General features: G+C 48.7%; 1 protein-coding gene across 4 annotated transcripts in view; it reads left to right on the forward strand.

Annotated features, from left to right (window-relative positions):
• Positions 1–17,392, forward strand: part of NECAB2 (N-terminal EF-hand calcium binding protein 2) — a 68,721-nt gene that overhangs the window by 33,436 nt on the left and 17,893 nt on the right. The window contains exon 4 of one of the 4 annotated variants that reach the window (XM_030227682.2): positions 17,194–17,219. The exons of the other annotated variants lie outside the window; for them this stretch is intronic. Coding sequence (XP_030083542.1) covers positions 17,194–17,219 — 26 coding nt within the window. The remainder of the gene's footprint in view (positions 1–17,193; positions 17,220–17,392) is intronic. 4 annotated transcript variants of the gene reach the window in all.

A 17,392-nucleotide genomic window follows, 5' to 3' on the forward strand; every position in this document is an offset into this window, starting at 1 on the left:
GAACCAGCTTTGAGTCACATTCCAGTGTGACTCTTATTCCTCTGGAGAGAAAAAATCTGTCCAAAAAGCCAAAGAAAAGAGAATCCAATTCCAAATGAGAAGTCTTGAAGCAAGTGATTGAAAACTAATAATCTGGTTAATTACAAAGCCTTCTGGCAGCAGGGAGATGGGGTTTTGCCCATGTGAGTGCTGCATTTTTTGCCACCCATCCAAAAGATCCAATGGAAAGCAGTGCTTGTGCTGGAGGGCACTGGCACCAAAGCAGCAGCTGGAAAACTCATCAACACAGTACAGGCACTGCTGAAGAGTTTCCAAGAGCAAAGTAAAAGTGAGGCTTATCAAAATCATGTCTTTTCAATGAGTGTACTTCCCAAAGTTTTCCAGGGTCAAAACTACCAAAGACCAGCTTGATGTTTCCCTTTCCCTGAACCAAAGAAAGTTTAGTGATTATTTAAACTTTCTGGGAATGGTCCATCCTTTCTAAAGGCTCTTCTTCCACAGCTGCTGCCTCATGCTTTGTGGGTCTATTTATCCAGCTCCAGGTGATGCTCCCAGGTGGGCTCTCAATGGACTCTGGGTGCTCACCTGCCTCTGCTCTGAAATAATTTATAGCTTTGCCTGAGCCTATCAGTGGAAGGATGCAGATGGTTCATGTGCAATCCAGGGCACTTGGGGTGAGTCTGGGGATGTTTCTTCTGGTCTCCTTGAAATGGGAAATCTGATTGCAGCCCGTTTTTGCTTGGGGATTGTAGGAAATTTGCAGCTTCTCCAAGCCTTAGTAAGGGCTGACATCTAACAGAGAGAAATGTGCCATTGGTGAATGCCATGCTGCAGTGCTGCTGGCAGGGAGCCTTGGTGAGCAGCTCCCAAGCGTGGCAAGAGCTCCCACCATCCAGCAGGGATTGTCTTTGGCCAGGCTGGCTTGATAGAGCCATCAATACCTGGTAGGAACTGAAACTTGCAGAGAGCAGCAGAGCATCTGCTCTTCCTGGCTGGAAGGAAAAGCAAGGAGCTGGTCACACTTCCAAGTCAAACCCTTGCATGAATTGGCACTGGTTTATTGATTTAGAAAGCACAGACATCCACAGCAAATTTATCTAGCTGGGCAAGGAAAATTGTCCTTGTTTTTAATCTGCAAGAGCTGTCTTAGTCTTCAGAAGACTTATTCAGAGCCAGGCTTCCTTCTCCAAAAGTGTTTTTCACTATGAACTGGGCAGTTTGCTTGATGCAGCCTTGCATCCAGCACAGTCCTTCAAGTCCAAATCCTGTGTGCTGCCCTTGCTGTGCCTAGGGCACACCCTGGCAGGGGATGGGCTCTGTGGGAGCCTGGCAAGGGCAGGCTGCCCCCAGGCACTGGGGCTGCACTCCTGGGGCTGCTGCCCCTGAGTCAGAGGAGTGCAGTGCAGCTTTCCTTTTTCCATTGTACAGGGCAACACAGGAACAATATTAACCTGATCTGTCCCAAAAGCTGTTTGAATTCCAGTTTTTTTGCCATTTGATGGAAATTTATTTATTTTTAAGTTTTTTGAAACTCTGCTTTATCCACCCATTTTTTAAAATATTGGCCATTGTGTTTGTTCAGTGTGCAAAGTTTGCTATTGAGATTACAGCAAGAGGAGAAAATGAAGAAGATTATGTTCCTGCTGATTATTAGTAATTGCTGCTACCAGCCAATTACAAAATGTTGATTCAATTTCCTGGAGTATTTTTAGAATCTGAGAGCTGCCTTACTGGAGTAGATAAAGTGAATGTCTGTACCAGTTTCTCGACTGGGATTAGCTGTGGAGGCAGTGGAAAAGAGAAAAGCTGGGCAGAGGAGAGGGAGGATGAGGGGGGTTGTGGATGCAGGAGTAGCTGTGCTGCTCTGGGGGTCAGTCCTGAGGTGCAGTGGCTGGAGGAGTCTGTGCTTCTGTCCCAGAGCCCAGAGAGATCCCTCTGACAGCAGGCTGCCCTTGGCAGGAGGCTGGACTGAAAGGGGAGATTCCAAAATGACCCAGCAGCACTGATGAGCTCCTTCCATTCTTCTTGACTGCCTGGGAAGTGTCTCTAGGGCATTAATGGTGGGGGGTGCTGGGCGTGGGCTTCAAACCCCCAGCCCAGGTTTTATAGCAGGTGTTTCCATGAACTGGGCTGTAGGTCCCACAATCACCACATAACTCATCTGGCAGCAGGAACAGGCAAAATGTGTCATGTGTTTTTCTCGGCATTTTTTGGCAAAATTATATTCATAAAGCTGCTATCACTTAAAAACAACATAAAAGTAGCATTTTTATCTCTGTTGCTCACACTGTCTGCCCCCATTCTCTCCTTCCAGCTACAGCTGGGGGGCAGGAACAAGGCATTGCTGGGCAGTTTTTCACCACTGGTTTTAGTTGTTATTTCAGGAGGTTTCAGCAGTGCTCCTTCAGGAGTTGCCTGAAGATTACTGGAGAAATAATGATATGTTACAATTAATACCAAAGCTACTGGACCAGCACAAAAAATGTGCAATATATGTGTATGTGACATATGGGCACACATAACTACATATATACTTTTGGTTTAGTGGTAGAAATAGTCTTTAGAAACCTTTGGATCAATGGTTACCCGAGAAATTCAGTTATATTTGCAGACCTGTCTACACACTTTATTACTTTTTCTAACAAGATGTATCAATTTTAAGAGGAAAAAGTCTTTGCAGTTGTAAAGTCAGACAAGTTTTAGGGTTACAAATGAACAGATGAAACCCTTTAAAGGTATTGCTGTGATATATTTGTGATACTGGACAAAGCTGGCTTTGTCTGGCTCACTGCTCCCATCTCCTGCCAGCTCCCTGGGCTGGCACTGACTCCCCCTCTGCATCCCCTTGGAAGGAGGAAGCACCTCTCAGCTCTTGGGAAAGCACTGGGATGTCAGACATGGCTGTTGATCAAACAAGTGCAGTCCTTGCAGGGGATTTTAAAAATTCCTATTTTACCTCATTCATTTTTCATAGCTGGAGAGGAGAATCCTTTGGGGAGAGATCTGCTCACTGGAGCAGGAGTGCTCAGATGAGCTGTACAGGTCCATTCACAAGGAGACAAGGACATGGCATTAGCATTCTGCTGCTCTGCCATTTGTTATCTCTTTGCTGGGCTTACAGCTACTCTCTAATGGCTTTGTTCTCCCCCTCTCCCCGTCTAAATGAGCTCTTCTCTCCAGTGGCAAACACTAGAAGAGGCTGGAGTGTGAATGTGGGATAATTAACAGCAGCCTCTCAGAAGCCTTTGCAGCTTCCCCAGACTGTCACTGTTGCCAGAGGATTGTGACAAAGGAGAACTGAAGCCCCCTGAGCTCTGAGCCTGGAATGCCCCTGGCAGTGCCACCTCCATCCCTGAGGCTCTGACCTGGGCAGGCTGTGCTCCAGAGGGGGTGTGCAGGGGATGGAGGGGAGAACTGATCACCTCTGGGGTGCTGAACAGCATCCTTCCGAGGACAGGAAGGAGCCTTCCTGCTCTGACCCCTCTGCTGCCCAGGGAGCACAGGGAGCTGTGTTCTAAATCAGCAGTCTGGGGTCACAGGGAGCTGTGTCCTAAATCAGTAATTTGGGGTCACAGGGAGCTGTGTCCTAAATCAGTAATTTGGGGTCACAGGGAGCTGTGTCCTAAATCAGTCATTTGGGCGTCACAGGGAGCTGTGGTCTAAATCAGTAATTTGAGGTCACAGGGAGCTGTGTTCTAGATCAGTCATGTGGGGTCACTTCAGGGTGCAGAGGTGAAGGGTGTGGTCAGGGCAGGCACCAGCCTGGTCATTTCCAGAGCTGGGGGACAGGAGCAGGGCCACCTCAGAAGCAGGTAATGATCCTGATGAGCTGCTTTGCCTGCACTAATTAGTCCCACAGTGGAGCAGAGCATGTCAGGCCCAGGAGCACTGTGCCAACACAGCCCTGCAGTCAGCTCCAGCATTTGGAGGGACCCACAGAGCCAGTGAGGCCAGAGTGGGAGCTTTGGACTACCCCTGCTTTTACTGGCATCGTCAGCTGTGGGGCCAGAAGCTCTCAGAATGGGTCTTACACTTTCCACAGACTGATTTTGGTTCTCTGTTACTGTGAGTGCATCAATTCCCAAAGGTGAAGATGAGTTTCTCAACACCCCCCTTCCAGCACAGTCCTGCTCCAGACCTGGACACCTCCAGTACCTCCTGCATGGCAGCCTGCCCTCCTGCTGCTCCAGTCCTTATCTCCCTCTGCTGGAAAAGGTCTGCTGTTCCTGCTTTGTTTGGCTGCCACTGTCCCTCCAGGCACTATGGGAGGTGCTCTGCCTTCCCACCACCCACCCCAGGTCTGGTGTCTTTGCTGTGAGAAATCTCCCTCTGAGAGAATCCCCTGTGTGTGGGGAGACTTCAGGAGCAGTGCTCTGCTGCCTGTGCTTTTCTCTGGGTTTCTGCACTCCAGTCCTCTCAAATTTGAACACAAAGTGCTCCTACTTCTTGAGCAAGAACAAGGATGATTGTGATTGAGTATTTTTTCCTGGCTTTTTTTTTTCCTCCCCCTCCCTAATCTTGGCTATTTGCATTGCAAACCTGATTCAGTGGAATGCTGTGTTTGTCTGAAGCCTGCACTACAGAGATGGCTGTGCCCATTGAAACCAGCTTCATTTCTGAATATGGAATGTTCTCAATTAACTCCCTGGGAAATAAACCAGGCATGGTTTAATCAGCCAAGATTTTGATTAATGGATTCAAGAGATAGTTCTTGTCTCTTCTGAAAGGGACAAAATGATTGCACAAAAATTACATGTCTTGCTCTAATTTCTGGCTCTCAAGAGCATGGGCACTTGGTGGATTTTGTTTATGTGGAAGATGTTTTTGAGTCCTAGCTGATTCTTCTCTAAACATGTCATTTAAACTACACTGTGCCCTATTTTTCATGTAAGTGAAGAAATGCTTGGTGCCAGGGCTGGTGCTCAGCATCTGTGCTGACAGAGACACAGAACGTCTCAGGCTCACCAAAGGAAAGGGGCTTAGAAACAAATCCCCCAGTGGGAAGGTCACTGCCAGAAACACAAAGCTGAAAAACTGCACAGAATCTTGTTGGAACTAACATTGGAGACCATTTTCTATTTCTAATCCAATTTCCCAGGTGTTTTCCCTGGCAGGCTCTCTGCCAGGTCCCTGGGGAGGAGGTGTCCTGTGCTGAGGCAGATTGGCTCTGGGAGCAGCAGGCTGGTGTTTGCTGCACAGTGAGAGGACTGGGGAGGGCTTATCTGTGCAAATGGAGTGAAGAACTATCACGTCAGGGACCCTTCTAGCTGGGAAAGGGGCTCAGCACCTCATTTCTTGGATTGTGCAGAGTCATTCTGCATCACTGGTGTTCCATGCTAGGGAATGAAAAGACACCAAGGTCTTTCATTAAAACCATTAAAGTAACCAAGATATTAATTCTAACCACCCACTTGTGTTTGAGTCATGTCTGAGGCATTCAAGGAGATTGTAGACTTTGCTTGCAGCTCCAATTGTGCAAATTTATTGGGGTTTTTCTGGGTAAATGTGCTTAGGGCACCAGCATCAAGCAGCAGACATGTCCAGCTGCTCTTTGGTGGGCAGAGCAAGCTGTCTGCCTGGGGACCGGATTTGGGAGGAGGTTTCTCAGATAATTTTTCAATGGCACAAGAAAAGCATTCATGAGAAGCAAAGATATTGGGAAAAATACAGCAAGAGGGTCCAGGGATTTCTTGTTTTACTATTCTTTTACTTGTTCCCTGCCAGTTGTGTGTTACATATCCAAACCTGCACATTTGTTGCTCTAATTTCTTCCTCTCCTCCACACAACTTTGGTAATAAACAAGATACCTGCAAAGTCTAAAAGGAGAATTTTACCTCATGCTCTCAATATCTTGTTATTTCCTTCTGGCAATTAGCAACCCGTTCAGCTGAGTTCTGAGCAATCCCTCTCTCTTTTGCAGTTCAATATTACAGAGATTACAAGTAGAAATTGGATTAGCCCAGGCTTTCTTATCAAGTGGAAATAGGCAAAATGTTAAATATTCACTTATCAAAAAAGGTCATTTCTGGCTGGTTTGTAGGTGTTGACAACTTGTGCATAAAAACATAAGAGATCCTCTCCTCCAGAAAGAATATTCATTTGTTTTAGTGGTCTGCTTTCAAAACTGAGCTAAAAGAAATAATGAGAGCTTAAAAACGTGGATGACTTCTTTTGCTGTAAAGGATGGGGCCAGCAAGTGGAAGGCAGTGTATGAAAAAGCAGCTGGGGTGTAGCTCTGCCGCAAGCCCGAGGTATTTGTGCCATTATCGTGTCTCTGAGAGGTGAAGAACCGCAGCACCCCTTGGCTGGGCGGCCGGGGAGGGCAGGACGGGGACACAGCGGGGCGAGGGAGGTCATGGGGCTGCTGGAAATGGCTCTTTTGGGTAACTCAGCCCTGCCGGGGCTTGGAGCCTCTCTAAAGCCGGGCAGCGATTTCCAGCCGGGCTGTGAACTCTCTCACCTTTCCGCCGCTGTCACGGCTCATCCCGCGCTCACTGCCCAGCTCCTCCTGTCCTGTCCTGTCCTGCTGCGGGGGCGCTGACACAGCCCTGGCTTCGACAGTGTCCCCAGGGTCCCTGCGGTGGCATTTGGGGGTTGGCCCGAGCCCCCCAGCCCTGCCCAGCAGCCCGGCTGCGGGAGCGGGACGTGCCGCAGGGCTCGGCCGCGGATCGGCAGGATCGCTGCAGCTGATCCCTTCCCGGAGACCCCTTCCCGGAGACCCCTTCCCGGAGACCCCTTCCCGGTGATCCCTTCCCGGTGATCCCTTCCCGGTGATCCCCTCCCGGAGATCCCCTCCCGGAGACCCCTCCCGGTGACCCCTCCCGGTGGCCGCTCCCGGTGCGGGGCCGCAGCCGCCCCGCCTGCGCGCTGGCCGAGCTCGGCCCCGCTCGTTCTTTCGGCCGGCCAGGCTGGCAAGGCGCTCCTTGGCTGGGGAGCAGGGGGTGGGAGCCCTTGCGGACAACTCCGTGTTCCTGTGGTTTTTAAAGCACTTTCCTGAGCGCTCGGCGCCGCTCCCCGTCATGATTTTGTGAATGAGCATCACAGGCTGAAACCGTTCTTTTTATTCTGTATTTTTCTGCAAATAGGGAATCCATATCGCACAAACCCAAAATAGTTCCAGCAGCCATCCCTGGGAAAGAGTTTACATTCCCAGCAGTCCAAGCGCACCCAAACAGCTGGCATTTCAAAACTCTGTCTGAGGCTGATCGCTCTGAGCAAGGCTGACAGCAAAACTGATGTGCTGTAAACTGCTCTATTTACTGCTCCTGAAACGCCTTTGGGAGATGCAGAGCGGGGTTTACAAGAGTCTGTGCTGCTGGATGTGGGCTGAAGACTCTGCATGGGACCAGGATGGCAGAATTAAATAATCAACTATCTCAATGCAACGTGATGATAATATCACAGAAAATCGTGCCGTGTTTCCAAAGGGGAGCTGGTGGGGACCCTGAGAGCAAAGAAGTTGCCTGTGCTGCCTCTGTGCTGACCATGAGGTGTCCAGCCCATCCTTCCAAGGCCTCAGTCCCAGTTTTGCCTGGCCCTGACAGGTGATCAATATATTCAACACAGTAATCATCAGTTTAATACATTTGGAAGTGCCATCCCTCCTAGAAGCCAGGTTACTTGTAGGCTGTAATTAAACCTGCCTTCTCTTTCTTTGATGCACTTGTGGGCAGAGTGATATTTTTCAAGAAAAAGTCATCCATTAAAAAAAAAGGAGAATTTTGATGTAATTTATTAGGAATTTGGCACATGCAGAGACTTGAAAATGTTTCATACTGTACTAAATGTCTGTTTTACTTTAGGGGGTGACTATGCTTAGAAACTGTTGGATTAAGCTTAGTAAATTAGTGTGCTGCATTGAGATATTTTTCAGGATATTAACTGTGCTGTTAGCAGGAGATTTTTTTGTGTTATCATCTTGCTCAGAGTTTTTGTGAGCTTTTCAAGATATTCTTCTTTTGTGAGGGAGTGGTTAGAGGTTCCGGCCAACTGTGACAATAAACCATGAAATGGTTTCACAAGGTAAAAGGAATGATCCAAGAGGACATTGCCAAGGCTGGAGAGGAACTTGGAACATAAACTCTGTGAGGAACCTTTGAAGGAGCTGGGCTTGTTTAGCCTGGAGGAGAGGAGGCTCAGAGGTGACTTTATCACTCTCTACAACTCTCTGAAGCGAGGTTGTAGGTGGGGTTGGTCTCTGACAGAACCAGAGGACACAGTCTCAAGCTACATCAGGGAAGGGACAGGTTGGATATTAGGAAGAAATTTTTCACCAGAAGAATAATTAAGTACTGGAGTGCTCTTCCCAGGGATTCTCTTCCAGAATCACCATCTCTGGATGTGTTTCAAAAAGCCTGGCCATGGCACTTGGTGCTGTGGTCTAGCTGAGGTGTTAGGGCACAGGTTGGACTCTGTGTTCTTAGAGGTCTCTTCCAACCTCATTGTTCTGTGATTCTGTGCCTTAATCACCCAAAATTTTCTTCCTTGTGCAGAAACAGCTCCACCAATCTTTGCTCTCAACACACAGATCCTGGGAGGCCCCGACTGGATGTGGAGGAGGGAAAAGCCCTCCCTTGCCCAGGTGGAGTTGCAGAAGGCTGTGGTGGCCATGGGTAGGAAGGTGCAGGGCTTTGTGAAGGGCAGCAGTGGGGCTGCTCTGCCTTGGGCTCCTCCTGCACGCCCCAGACTCTGGGGACTCTCATGAGCAGCCCTTTGTGCAAAATCGCCCCTTGTGCTGCATTTTGGGTGTTGTTTTCTGGAAGCCTTGGGCAGGAAGGGCAGAGCCTCAGGGTGCTGAGCCTGGCTCACTGCAGAGCCCCAGCTCCAGTTCTGGAGCCCTGGGGCAAAGCAGGAGGGTGTGGCAGTGAGTGGCAGCCTGCAGTGCCATGCTGCAGCTGTGATGGATGAACTAACAAATACCTGGTACTTCACAGGTGCCACTTTACTGCTCCTGCCTTTTTTTAAAGTGACATTTATTTCTTTTTTATCTAGTGAGAGCTTTGAGCATGTTTTTCAACAGCATCCAGACCATTGTTTCGTTTTTATCCATATTCAGTCCCTTTTCCTGCTGCCCTTGGTAATTAGAGCTGGGTGTTTTGTTCTGTCAAACACTTCACAGCACAGAAAATGTTGTTTTGGTTGTCTTGAAACCACTGATGAAAGAAAGCATCTGGTCTGTGTCAGGGATGGTTTGAAGCCTGGGACTTTCTGAGGATGGTCTAGAGACAGCTGGGCCCTTCACTGTGCTATTCCTGACACCTACCTGTGGCTGTACAGAGGAAATTGGGTTCCATGGAGGCTTGGCTAAGCTATGACCAGGGTTTCACAGTCCCTGTGGCTACAGAATGCATCAGTGTGCCAAGGGAGTGAAGAGCTGAACCAGCCTTGAAATACAGCAGCAGTCTTTGAAAATGAGGAACTAGCAAATAATGTTATGTTGTGATGGTCTCCATCTTTAAGGTAAATATCAAGTCCCTGAAAGGAAATTAAATTAGCAGTGCTGCAAAGAGCAGGGTTTAGTCCTCCCCCTGACAAAGTGCCCATGCTGGTTCTATCAGCTGCAGGAGCAAAGCAGGGGTGCTCCTGTCAGCACACCACAGGCAAACCAAGCCCTGGTGTGTTTGGACCTGCTGCCAGCTGCCCCTCACACCTGGGCACTGCCCCCAGCCCCCATGGGGAGGGAGCAGGGACATGGTCCCTGTTCCTTGGGGACCAGCAGGGTCACTCCTGGGAGCCTCTGAGAGAGCACCAGCTGCCATTGCAGGAGTTTCCCCATTTTTCAAACCAGGAAAACCCACACCAAAACCTTCTCCTTGAGGACTGGTGAGCGTAAAGCTGTGCTGGAGCTCAGGGGCTCTGCCAGGAGAGCTGGGGATGAATCCAAAGGAGGACCAGCACCTGGGATCTCACAGGATGTTCTGCTGTGGACCCACAAGGATTATTGAGTGCAGCTTCTGTGTGGATGGTCCCTAAGGGGGCCAAACTCACTCACCAGCCCCCTGCTCAGAGCAGCTGAGCTAACCAGGTCACAGTGGGCACAGGGCCCTTCCACTGCTGCATCCAGAGCTGCACTTGGATGTTTGGGACTTTAGGGATTGTGTTTAGCCAGTTTAATTGCCTGCCTGTGTCATTTTGATTATGTTTATTACTGCTACAAGGTGAATGCAACTGTATTGCAGGTCAGTGGCTGGAGAGAGACCCCTCCCATCACACCCCTAATTACTGCTCCTGAGCTGTCAAAACTGCCTTTTGGCAGGGCATCTGCACTCCAGGATCACAGGATTTTGGAGCAAGTCCAGGCATTTCTGGATGTGTGCCCCCATCTGGGGGTGTTCAGCCTGATGACATATCAGTTAGGAGCCTGTGTTCAGTGGGAACCACCCTTTTTTTCCCCCTGTCCTTTTCTTTTGCAGTCAGACCTGGGATAGGATTGGTAGCACAGGCACATTGCCATGGAAGCTGTTCTGGCATGGTGGGAGGGATGCCAGTGGGCAGCTGTGCCCGTAAACCCTGCAGGCTGGGCTGGGCAGTGGCTGCAGGAGGCTGAGGCACTCTGCTGAGGGTGTGACTGTCCCCAGAAGGGCCACCAGACACACTCAGGGATCTGCCAGGGGGCTTCCACATCAAGGAGGAGAAGGCAGCAAAGGTTTTCTGCTGGTCTTCCCCATCATAGCAGCAGGTCACCTAAAAGAGCATCTCTGGTGATGCTGAAACCACAGTGGTGGCTCTCTGAGATGCTTTTTGTCTGGCTTGGGTAGGGAGAGCCCAGCCTGGAGGGAGCTGAGACCTCCTGGCTTCTCTGTGTGCTGCTGCAGGCAGAGCAGGTCCACCATGGGCCCCTGTGTGACTGCAGCAGCTTCACAGGGTCTCACTGAGCAGGGAGGGAACAGCCCTGCAGCAGCATGAATAAAGGAGTGTGTTTTATCCTGAGCATACCAGATTCACTGTGCTTGTTTGTAGAGAAGGTCAGTTCAGTTTACCTTGAAAAATCAGCGTTTTCCAGATTACTGGCTTTTAATGAGGACTCTGCTGCCCTGGTGCTCCAGGGGGAAGCACACAGAGCAGAGCTCACAGCTCTGGGCACCAGCACTTCCACTGAACGTGGGTGTGTGCTTTGCAAACTGGATCTGGGCAGCAGCTGAGCTAATGAGAGCTCAGATGGCTTAGAAGGGCAAGGGGCTGCAGAGAAAACCGTGTGAAAATATTAAAGTATATTAAACACTGAAACATGACTGTGCAGTGGGCCTGGGTGCAGATGGGCAGTGCAGCCCCAGGGCTGCACACCTTCCATCCTGCTGAGCAGAGAGCCACACCTGGCACAGGGTGTGAAAGAGGCAAAACTGCCCCATCTTGGGCATCATCTGCCCAAATGCCAAGGAAAGATGTGCAAGGAGCAGGAAGAAGCCAAACCCCAGGTTAGGTGAGCAGAGCATCCTTGGGGGGCACTCCACTTCAGCCCAAGTGGGGAAGGAAAATCCTGTTGATAGCAAGGGCAAGTAGGAGGAAAGAGACCATCTCTCAGAGTACATAGAATGTGTTATAAACCCCAGCCCTGCACCACAGGTCAGCAGACTGTACTACAAAATTAATATGGGAAAACTTCAGGCAAAATCCTCCCTTTGCTTCTCTCCATTTCTGGGCAATTCCTTGCCCCTATTGCTTTTTTTTTCCCTCTATGTTCCAGGGCTTTGGAGAAAATCATGTTTTGTTGCTGGGCTTTCAGAGGCCCTTACTGTGCTCTCCAGGTGCTCAGTGATGGAGCACATGCCAAGGGAAGGATAAAGTTATTAGTTTTGCTCAGGAGAAGGCAGCATTTTCCTCCCCTTCAGGAGCCCCATGGGAGCTGCTCTCCACAGGTGTTTTAATCTAAATCGTTGTTCTGGATGTGTCCCAGTGAGGTGCTGATCCATATGCACTCTGCAAAACCTTTCCTCTCTCATATAATTTGGATTTTGGGAGGAACCTCTGTCTGGGGGAAAGATGAACCCTGTGCCAGCTCATTCCTCATGGCTCCCCATGGTGGTATCTCTGCCCCATTGGGAAAAGCAAATTCCTGCTGGGCTATTTCAGGCTCACTGACTTTATGGTTGTACTGGATAGGGAGCAGGGCAATTGTGCTTGCAGCAGTATGTGCACCTTGGAATTATTCCTGTGAAGCACAGCACAGGTTTATGTCATGCAAGAAAGATTTGGCAGCAGATAAAGACCATCCCTTAAAGTAAAGCCAGGTGGGCACCAGAACCCAGATTGCCAGCTTGCCACAGCCAAAGAAGTGAAGCCCAAAACTGACAGAGGTTCTGAATCCTTCTCTGCCTGTGCCATTTGAAGCTGCAGGTGGCTGCATGCCCTTCTGGTTGAGGACAGCCTTGGCATGTGGTTTCTGCTGTTCCTTTGCATGTGGCACACCCGATTTTGGAAGTCCTTTTATAAGTAGTGCCAAAAGAGTGGTCTGGGTTTTTTTTTTCTTAAGCAATCAGGTGGGTACAAGGGAGGTATTTGGAGAGGTCTTAGGAAGGATTTTCCAGGATTTACCAGAAAATAAAATGATGGGCTTGGAAAGTTATTTAATTCTTTAGAATTATTCAGCTCCTGACTGGCATCCAGTATTTGGTATTTCTCTTGCTCTGCCTGGAATAATTTCTCTCACTCTGGGGTTTGTGTAAAACATGTTCCACTCAGCTCAGAAATTAATGATCAGAAGTGACCATCTGTGACCCCTTAGTAGGCATCTGGATGCATATTTGCCTCTTCTGAGGTGTTGAGATAACACAGTGCTGTTGCTGATGGGGCTGGAAGCCTTATCATCAGATATAATAATGCATTCCAGCTGTACTTGTTGTTTTTTAGTCTTTCCTAAATGAAAATGAGTTCTGCAGGTGGTTAATGCTAGAGGATAATTTGTTTCCGTGCTCGTTTGAAGCCTTGTAGCAAACCCAAAGCTGTGAATAAAAGATGGAAATAAAAGTGGAACGTGATTTCAGGAAAAAAGCCCTTCCATTTTCTGAGCTGGTGAAGTGACTAAGCCGTGTGGCTGCTGATGCAAACCTTTCATCTGCCCAAGGAAAAGGGTTATTATCTTCAGCTGAAGCTGATGGGACACTGAGCAGCATTTGAGCAGCACATCCAGGCAGATATTTGCATGAGAAACGTGAGGATGAGACTTTGATGTATTTGCAACTTCTGAATTCCTGTTATGTTTTTGATTGTGCTGCCCTTTGGGAGTGCCTGGGACACCTTTCCTTGGGCTGAGCTGAAACCCAGGAAGGGAACTTCATGTTCCTCTCCTCTACATTATCTTTTTCATTCTGAGATAACTTTTCCTCTCCTCTCTTCAGCTGAAGTCTGGAAAAATATGTTAAGAACAGCAAGTCAGAGGCCATCAGCCTTGCCTTGGGAGCCAGGGAGATGCTGGGAAGGAGAGGGAGAGAGGCTGGATTGCAGACTCCTGGCTGGTTTTGCTGCAAGGAGCCTCTGCAGGTCAGCAGCAGCACTGGACAGGACATCCCTGACCCTGTTGAGCCCTCCTGGGATGTCCTCTGGGTGCTCCCTCCTGTGCTGTGCTCCACTGGGCTGCTTATTAACAGCTAATGCAAATCATCATCACAGGAAGTTTCCAAAATTAGTAATTTTTTTTTTTTTTTGGTGAAAAACATTGATTTGCTTTAAGAAAATGTTAGGTTGATCTGGACCAACGAGCTTGAGGTTCTGACCCAGGGCTGGAGGTTGCATGGTACCCTCACCCACCCAGAGGTCTGGCTGCTGGGATGCTCAGCCTGGTGCCATAATCCCTGGGCTCTTGGACACCTTGATGCACTCTTCTGTCTGGGATCAAGTCTCAAGGGTGGCAACATATTTCAAGAAAGGCATTTACAGAAATAGAAAAGCTCATGAACTGATGGAAAAGCAGCAGAATCAGTGCAGGAGAGCTCTGATAAAAGCCTGTCCATGGACAATCCCCAGTCAGGGACATGGCAAGAGAGATGTGACTTCCCAGGGATCCTCATTAGCTCAGGCACTCATTAAATGCTGGGTGGAGCTTTGTGGGGAGAAATGTTTTTCTTTCTGGAGTATGCAGGAGGCACAGCCATTACTCAGGGCAGCCTCTTGCTTGCACAAGTCATGCCTCAGTAATTACTCTCTGGACAAGTTCACTTAATTAAGCCCACTGAGGGGATGCTCTCCCAGCATGGTCATTGCTCTTTAAACTCCCACACACACAGGAGGAGTATCACACTTAGAGGTCTTTGCTTTTCCTTTGAAATAGCTGGATGTGAGGCAGGAGAGAAAACTATTTCCCTCTTGCCAATGTGTTTATCTGGTAAACGATCCCAGTGCCTTTAAAAGGGGGGAGTGGTGGCAATGAACTGTCCTTTCTTGTGGCCACAGTAGTTCATGGCTTGGGCTCTGCCTTTTCAGAAGGTGGTCTGGGTTGGAGTCTGAGCTCTTGTGTTTGCTTCCTACTTCTGTTGGAGCAATTCTGTGCCAAAAGGCAGATGGAGGATCTCCAAAGTACATCTTTGCCTTGGAAAGTCACCCGAGCAAGACTGGGGTTGCAGGGTTGTGCTGCTCCATGCTTCAGCCTTATTGATTGGAAAACAGAGAATAAGACCTGGATTTTCAAAAATATTTGGATTTTCTTGATTTTTTTTTTTCCTTTGAATGAAAGACTTTTGTTTTGGAACAAGATCAGATATATGTGGGCTCTACTATGCAGAAAAAAAATGTATGACACAGAAATCTTTAATTATTCCTTCATTTCTACTTAAACTTCATTATATTCTGCTTAGTTAGTTGGGTTATGGCTTCAATAAGTTCTTGAATTAGTCATATTAATGTAATAAAAATCGAAAGCTAATTCACAGCCAAGTGTTCTGGTACTTGAAAGACTTTTTAAATTATTTTCCTGAAAACATGAGAACAACTTGTCACGATTTTTCTTTTTAGCTTATTCTTGTGTACAGGAGTGTTAAATATTTGGCATCTGAAAAAAAAAAAGTGGTAACTAATGCTCACATAAATGTTTTTCTTCTGAAGGGATTTGTGATGCCTGATTGCTCCAAAAATGTCCTCTGAAGGGAAGCTCTGGGATGGAGGGTTAGGGATGACAGGGAGCTCATCAGGAGCTGCCACCTCCCATCTCACCAGCCCCGAACCCCAGATCCTGAATATTTCTATAATAAAAATCCCTGCTGGCATAACCCAGGTGGGGCTGAGTTACCTCAGTATTAAACCACCAGATCAGCCTGGAAATTGTTTTGTGGCTGGGTGTTGCACGGGGCTTTTGCTGTGCAGCTCCCAAGCTGGGCCAGAACCCCCCTGTCAGAGGGGTGGGGAGGTGGCTCTGTGTCAGCAATGTTCCCAGCAGACAGACTCCTGGGGGATGGAAACAGCCTGCTCAAGTACCCATTGATTTCTCCTTGCAGTTTTTCATCTCGACGTTATCATATTTATTTATTAAGTCAGCTTGTGACTTCAGTAATTTCTTTCATTAGCCTTATTCTGAAGGCAAGATGGCTTAAAATTAAAAGCAACTTCTCAGCTGCACTAACATTCAAGCACAGTTAGGTTAAATCATACAATGGCAAGATGTGAGGAAATAAAAGACCAATTTTGGCAGCAGCAGATCGATTATTACAATGCAGAATCACATGGAATACAATAATAGGGGTTTTTTTCTCAGTAACATGCCCTAGCTGCAAACCCATACCCACGTCAGGAGGTGTTCATAAACAATAACTGTCTTCTGAAAAATATTATTGAAACACTTTGTGGGTGTTGCTGCTGTCAAAACCACTCTTGTGCATGTGTCTGCAGGCAACATTTGACTTCCCAGACCGTGTGCTTTGGGGAACAACCAGCCAGGGCTGGAAATGCACCTGCTGGGGGCTCACCTGAGCTCCTCTGCTGCTGCACTGCTGCAGCTCCGTGTTGGGAATCCCTTGCTGCAAAGTGCCACAGCCCCTGGGATCAGGGGTGGCTCTGCTGCACAGTGCTCTGGATCTGTGGGTTCAGTGGTCTGGCCATGAGAGCATCAGGGAAGCTGAGCCCACAGCTCCCCAGGGGGTTTTGTAGGATTCAGGGAGGTAATTCCAGGGTTTGAGGAAGGTAAGTCTCCAGGAGATGAAGATAAAGCAGTGCAGAAGTTCATTTTGCAGAGAGGGGCAGCTTCAGCTTGTGCCAGGGCTCAGCTGCCAGCCCTGCTGGAGTTCCTGCACCACGAGGGGCCGAGACAAGAGGGGACATCTTCTCACCATGGCAGCAGCACCACCCAGAGGGACTGTGGTTCAGCACCACCTCCTTTTTCAGCAGGACACAGGGGGTGGCCCAGGCAGCACCTCCTGGGCTCAAGGCCTTTGTGCTTGCCTTGATCTGGGTGTCAGGGCAGGGCTGCAGGAGGATGCTGGCAGGGAAAGCCCTGATCCACTGATGCTGGCAGGTTAGACAGAGCAGGGGTGAGTTTAGGTAAAGAAATAACTTCCCAGGATATACATGGATGGATAAGATATAATTCTATTAAGGGGTCGTTCCAGTCCTTGAATGGCACTAATGATTGTGTGGGAATAGGAGGCACAGAGAGATTAGCAGCAATCTTTATTTCCCCAGCAGCTTGTCTGTTGTTATGTAAACGAAATGTTCATGTGTTAAGGAGTAATTGTGCCATTTTGTCTGGAGGCAGTCCCAGGCAAGAGCTGCTTCATAAGGGCAGAATTAGGAGAATTGGTCCATTGAGAAAAGCCTGTTTTGCAAATTTTTATTTTGAGTAAACGGGAACAAACACATTCCTGTGTGAGTGTCTCACCGGGGTGTTCCAGGCTGATGTTTGTAAGGAAGTCAGGGGAGCTGTGTGCCAGGTGTGCTGGGTCCCCCTTGGGCAAAGGTCTCTCCTCAGGGGGATGTACAAGTATCCATTTCCCTCTCAGGGAACATCCAGAATAACTTGTGAACCTGTTCCAGCTGCACAGATGCTGAAGATGCCCTGAGTGACCCAACCCTGCTCTTCTCCACAGGCTGTCCCCACTGGGGCTGGGGGATGCTGAGGGGGTGGGTGATGTTGCAGGGGGGCATCTGGAGTTAAGCCTGTGGGAATTCTAGCTGCAGCCTTCATCTGTCCTTGTCATTAAATTTGTCTTTCTTTCTTTCTTTCTCTTTCTTTTTTCCTGCTTCCTCCCTGCCTTGCTGTCCCCCTCTTGCAGCAATGTGGACACCAAGGAGCTGTGTGGTGAGTGCAGTCCCTCCTTTTGGGCAGCAGCAATCATTGTGTGCATGAGGTTCTTCAAAGGTTGCATGAAACCCAGCAGAGATTGCAGTGCTGTGGGGCTGGGGATTTCAGCCCTGCTGCTACTCTGCTCCCTACTCCACAGGAAAATTGACAGAACTTTTTTAATTTTCGTG

Source organism: Serinus canaria, chromosome 11, assembly GCF_022539315.1.
Source record: "Serinus canaria isolate serCan28SL12 chromosome 11, serCan2020, whole genome shotgun sequence".
In the NCBI taxonomy this organism is placed as follows: Eukaryota; Metazoa; Chordata; class Aves; order Passeriformes; family Fringillidae; genus Serinus; species Serinus canaria.